This window comes from Chenopodium album, chromosome 1, assembly GCF_948465745.1.
Source record: "Chenopodium album chromosome 1, dcCheAlbu1.1, whole genome shotgun sequence".
In the NCBI taxonomy this organism is placed as follows: Eukaryota; Viridiplantae; Streptophyta; class Magnoliopsida; order Caryophyllales; family Amaranthaceae; genus Chenopodium; species Chenopodium album.
Window position 1 is genome coordinate 3,116,778 of NC_137834.1, and position 6,000 is coordinate 3,122,777.

The window sequence follows — 6,000 nt, forward strand, 5'->3', positions numbered from 1 at the left end:
CACAAAGGGTTCCTTTTAGTTCTTGGCCTCTAACCACCCTCAACTTACATTTATAGGTGTTATCCATAAGAGTTGTCACTTAAATTCTTACTGCTAGTGTTTTGGATCCTCTGAACTCTTGTTATGGCTTTTCAATAGCACAAAATTCTGTTGGTTTGATGATTTTTGAAACTTCCATTCTCTTTAGAGTACATGGGCTTACCCTGATCTTATATGGATAATTCATGTGTGTTTGACTTGCCTTATTTAAGACATGGTTTTTCTTGTTCAGTTTGTCTAAGATTCTTAAGCGCTACCAAGATTCTATCGCCACAGATGGGAAAGCTTCAATGGTTGTTGATGAAACAGAGGTAATGAACATCTCATTTATGTTCATGTACTATTCCACTGCTACTCCCAAGTCTTTTATATTTGACAAATCCTGATGAATTAGTTGTTCTGATCGTATGCTAAAGGCTACTCTATGCGTTATTATAGTACATCATATAGGATGATATGGTATCACTACTACTACTTTATTATTGCACATAACCATTGGTGACTGAATTTTTGGTAAGCAATTACAGAACGACATTGATGAGAATGCCTTCAGTGTAATTCTTGTTATGCAATTTGCAGTCTAAAGACAGGTTTTGACTTTTGATACTAGAGTATCTGTTCTCAATCTTTTGCCTTTCCTAATGGTGTGCACTGTTACAGGCTTACAGCTCACACCAGCTTCCTTGATAGTGTCTTTCTGCTTGTGTTCAAGTAGTAAGTGGTGTGGTTCTGGAGGGGAGAGGGGGGTATGGATGTGCTTGTATTCTTATTACTGTTCCATTCCGTAGCTGCCATCAGCTATCACGGTTGGAATTAACAGGGGCAGGTATTGATGTTAGAGTGGATAGAAATTATTTATAAAGTCTAGGCATAGGAATATAGGATAGTTTCTTCTTGCATTAGAGTATTGATCGTCCTTGTAGACATTATATATAGTCCTTCACTCCTTATACTGAAAGTTTCTGAATTCTCTGTATCTAGCATCATTCTTATTCTAGGCCAGGAATGATATTTCATGTTTTGAATATTCATTCAAGTTTATAGTTCTCTTGACCTTTTCCCTCATTTGTAACAATTTTGGTGTTCTTTTTCTTGTGACCAGAGTTCCCCTTCTACATGCACAGAAGTTCAAACATGTAGTGAACTAGTAAAAACAGTTGAAAGGCAAGTATTAAAATGTCTATCTGCTTCTTCTTCTGAAGATGACATTTTTTGTTTCATAATTTTATTTAATCTTGCAGGTATCTAGAAGGCCCAGATATTGAGAAACTTAGTCTGGATGATTTCATGCAGATGGAGAGGCAACTAGCTGATGCCCTTCTACAGACAAGAAACCGAAAGGTCCATCTTCGCCCTTGTTATCCTTTCCCTCTCCTTTTTTGAGTTGGCCATTGGGTTAGTGAGCTACTATGTGGCTAGTTCCTATTCTTTCTCCATTATTCTTGCAACTCTCAAACTTGAAGGAGCTTCATAGACTTAGTTCTTACAACTACTTCATCATCATGAGCAAATTCTCTTAAATCAAACAGCACTTGCTACTCTTGTGTGTAGTCAAGCTCCCAATTTTTTGATTAGTAATTGTGTAATTTGCTCACTAGAAACAGGAAAGTAATCCATTCTTGTGGAGTGTGTAGAGTACATATTGCAAGATGTATCATACAGTGCATTAATTTCTTCGCTGAAATGTTCAGCAAGACAAATACATAATCATAACTCTTGGCCCTTCTATTTCCTTTGGTTGTTATCATTCGCATCCAGTAACCATTTTACTTCATAAAGGCTGAAACTAATATATAATCTCATAGCCATACTATATCTTACCCCAGTCCAGTTGCTTTCTTGTGAGCAGTCTTTAGTTTATACACATAAGAACCTCTATCCTTTTCTGTTTGTTGCTTTATCTTTCTTTGAGGTTTCAGGGGGTAATCCATTCTCACCTCAGTTTCTTCCCAAATACTAAGGATAAACATTGTGAGGTCGGGAGAAGCCAAAGAGGGGAATAATAACCAAGGAGGGTCTTTAAATTCTTTTCTCAAGCAAATCTTAAACTAGACACCACACAATTCATTGCTTAACAATTGAGTAGATTCTTGATCGCCAATCAATATTTATCAAATGTTTTGCACTGACTTCGATACTATGGTTCTTAACAGGCTCAGCTTATGCTAGAATCTGTGGCTGCACTACGTGAAAAGGTACGGAGATTTCTTCTTCCAGACTTCTTGTATCTGATAAGAATAATGTGTTATACTTTCAGCTTCTAGGTAAAGTTGTCCTTATTTACCAATGTAGATGCATCCCCATTTATATAATGACTTATTAACTAGTCAAAGGAAAGACTTGCCAATCACATTTCCTTACCAGGATCTATGTCTAGAACATACAGCACTACAACAAAGAAGTAGAAAGCATCCTTAAGCTTACCACTTCGCACTATTCAATTTCTTTAATCCACTTGTAAGGATGCAGATCCTCATGGTTCTAATAGGTTTTTATTGACAATGTTCTTTTCATCTATATTGTCCTTTATTCTCACTATTGTTAGGCAATGGGAGAGATTGCTTGTATCTATCAATTCTCATGGGACACCCAACCAGTTTTGATAAGCATATGTATCTTGTAGTCCATTCCTCGGTGAACAGATGAATTTCACAAAGTGATTTCAGCGACAAGACACTTAGGAACGGGCAAAAATATCCGTTTCTAATTTCCCGACCTGGGACACACTACCTTGAAAGTATAAGATGAAAGTAGAACCTATGGAAGTAATCCTAGAGTTTCCTTGACATTTTCTATAATATTCTCCTAAATAGGATACCTGCTGCTTCATCTCTTCAAAATGCATGCAATGAACAATAAGGTTAATAAATTTGATCTTCGTTACCTTCCTTTGACATCCCTCCTTTCCTTGAAGACAGAAGTTATGCATAGTTGCATACCTATCTTCACTTCTTCAGTGCTCCAGCCAACTAAATCTATATTACGTTAGCAAGTTGTGAACCTCTTTACAACCGCAATTAACAAGACTGCTGAAACAAGGGATCTATGCAGAGACAGAGTTGAATGTGATGGTTGGTCCAACCAAACTCTATAATTAGAACCCAGCCCCCAATTACATTAGAAAAAACTATGCTGAATAAAGTTCCTTAAGTGAAAAATACAGAATAATTGTAGCTCAGTTGTGGATGCAGTGTCTTTGGTTTCCCGACAATTATTTTTACTACTCATTCAAAAACTAGGTTAGTGGATTTAACTCAAAAGGTGTGGATGCAGTATCTTTGGAGTAGTATGAAGCATGTGAAACAGTTTCTTGTTCCTTCAAAGCAAAAGTGATCAGAAATTTCAGATGGGATTATGTTAGTCTTTGGAAGGACATTCCTAGAAGAGTTGTCCCTCAATATTCATCTAGTTATAGTTAGATAAGGTCTAAGCATTATGATCAGGCTCAACTTCTTTCCCAGGCCTGTCGACGTTAGCTGATCCAAATGGGGGAATGGTAATAATGGGCATTCTTTGTGCATGCACAAGATATGATTATGTCAAATGTGTTTTAGTTTTCATATTTCTTTTTTTCTTGTCTTCCTTTTTTTTTTTTTTTTTTTTGTGACATTATTTAACTATATCTGGTGATCACTGCTTCAACAGGAGAGGGCGCTGAAACTAGAGAATGAACAGCTGAAGGATGAGGTATTTATTAGATAAAAAATAAAAATAAAAAAAAATAAAAAAAAAAAAAAAAAGAAAAAAAAAAAAAGAAAAAGAAAAGAAAAGAAATAGACCCTAGCTAGCCTAGATAAGAGCGAGGAAATTGGTTACTTATGTCAATTGTGTGGGTTACAGGTTGCAAAATTGATGGGCAATTCCAACAGAGGAAACCAGACCGATTTAGATTTAAATGGTGTGATGGAGGAGGGAGTGGAGGGTGATGATATACAAGGCCCTCAGCCGGTGAGAACACTTCCTCTTTCAAAAAGACCCTAGCCTAAGAGTATGGAATTTGGTTACTTATGTCAATTGTGTGGTTTGCAGGCTGCAATACTGATGGGTAATTCCAACAATGAAAACAATGCAGATCTGGATTTAAACAACGTGGTGGAGGCGAGTTCTCATATACAATCCCCTCAGCCGGTGAGAACACTCCCCTCTATCAAAAGACCTAGCCTAGCTAACAGTGAGATAATTGGTTACTTATGTTGAGTGTGTGGGTTGCAGGTTGCAAAATTGATGGCCAATTCCAACAGTGGAAACCAAACAGATTTAGAGTCAAACAACATCGAGGAGGTGGGTGCACATATAGCATGCCCTCAATCGGTAAGAACACTTCCTCTGCTATGGTAGCAAGCTGTAGGGGCATGAGGCTAAGCATTTGAATTATTTTTTGTCTTTGCACTGGTAATGCTAATTGGGCTATATAATGAATGCTCCTTATTTTTCTGATGAGAACTCGCATTCTCATTTGATTCCCTTGTCTCCTATATGTAAAACTATGATTGTTTATACCTATTTATTAACTACTATACTTCACCAGTGTAATAAAGTAGATGCAGTGTAATAAAGCATTAATTTGCAGACATGATGAAGATTAATGTATTGTATATTTACTTGGTCAATACATTCCTGTACAATCTGTTACTAATAATGTGACTTAGTCACCACTCTCTCCAATTATCTTGATATTCTGTGGTTATGCTATCCTTGCGATCAGGCAGGGAAAATCAGCAATATACTGACCAGACAGAGAACACGAAGACTTGGATATACTCGACTAGAACTATAAATATTCGGACAGGCTTGACAGCTGAATCCAGGCGAGGGTAGACGAATACAGGTACATTATGTTGGTGCCTAAGACATGTTATCCTACTGATAAGGTTTCAAACTAATACCTCCCCTCTACGGACTACGGCCTCTAGTCAGTTAAGGTGTTCCACATTGTATATCATATTGTACATCAAAATCTTTTCGTTAGACCGGAATCATAAGGATCCATTACATAAGTAATCTTACCCTTAACCAGTCAATTATACTATAAGTTCCAATTTTCTAAATAACATCCTTTGTTAGGGTAAGTTTTGTATAAATTTATTATCATCATATACAGTCTAAAATAAAAAAAGAAAAAGACAAATTACTTGCAGTTATCTGAAATAATCTGTTTCATGCAAATAATCAAATTACTAACAGTTAAAAATAAATCGCCTCGTCTCATGAATTCATGATTCAGGACTATTGTAATGAAATGAATGATATAAAAAGAAATGCTTCGTGATTGAAATGAAATAGATTAAAATTACTCGTAATTCAAAATTTAAATTGTAAAATCAATTGAAATTATAAACAATTAAAATAGAATGAAATTACTTACTGTAAATTGCAATGCCTCAGGATTTGAAACTCTGTTATTGCACGCTTGATTTGTTCCATTGTCAGTCAATTCATCTAAGAGATTGAAGTCTTCAAAAAGTTGAAATTCCAATTATAAAGATATATCTTCGGGTAAATCTGTAAAAAGTAGCTTTATGAGTTTGATGATGTAATTTGACTACTAAAACCACAACTAAATCAATAGAATCGAGTAATAGAATACTTCATACCTTAACTCGTCACAATTCGGTCGCAGCGTGATAATAATGATGTAAACGAGATTCAATATCACCAGCAAAGACTGTTTAAAATTCTTTACAATGCGGTCACAACGTGATGATGATGCAATCGACATTTAATTGCCTGCATTGATCAAAAGACATACGTGATGAATACTAAATACATTAAAATTTATCAAGATATACTTCGTATAAAAGAAGAGAAAGAGATAAAAGTGACGATTAATTACCAGGCAGCTAATTAATTATATCGATGCTCACCTAAAACATTGGTTTAAATGTAGAAGCATTATTTTTGGTAACGAATGAATGACAAACACGAGTGCATTGGAATATGGTAAAACCGTAAAAGATACTC

General features: G+C 35.6%; 1 protein-coding gene across 1 annotated transcript in view; it reads left to right on the forward strand.

Moving 5' to 3' along the window:
* LOC145640098 (agamous-like MADS-box protein AGL27) overlaps positions 1-5,170 on the forward strand; it is a 33,649-nt gene extending 28,479 nt beyond the window's left edge. The window contains exons 2-9 of the mRNA XM_081691411.1: positions 272-350; positions 1,142-1,203; positions 1,281-1,380; positions 2,193-2,234; positions 3,685-3,726; positions 3,880-3,987; positions 4,069-4,167; positions 4,252-5,170. Coding sequence (XP_081547537.1) covers positions 272-350; positions 1,142-1,203; positions 1,281-1,380; positions 2,193-2,234; positions 3,685-3,726; positions 3,880-3,987; positions 4,069-4,167; positions 4,252-4,377 — 658 coding nt within the window. The 3' untranslated portion in view covers positions 4,378-5,170. The remainder of the gene's footprint in view (positions 1-271; positions 351-1,141; positions 1,204-1,280; positions 1,381-2,192; positions 2,235-3,684; positions 3,727-3,879; positions 3,988-4,068; positions 4,168-4,251) is intronic.
* The last annotated feature ends 830 nt before the right edge of the window (positions 5,171-6,000 follow it).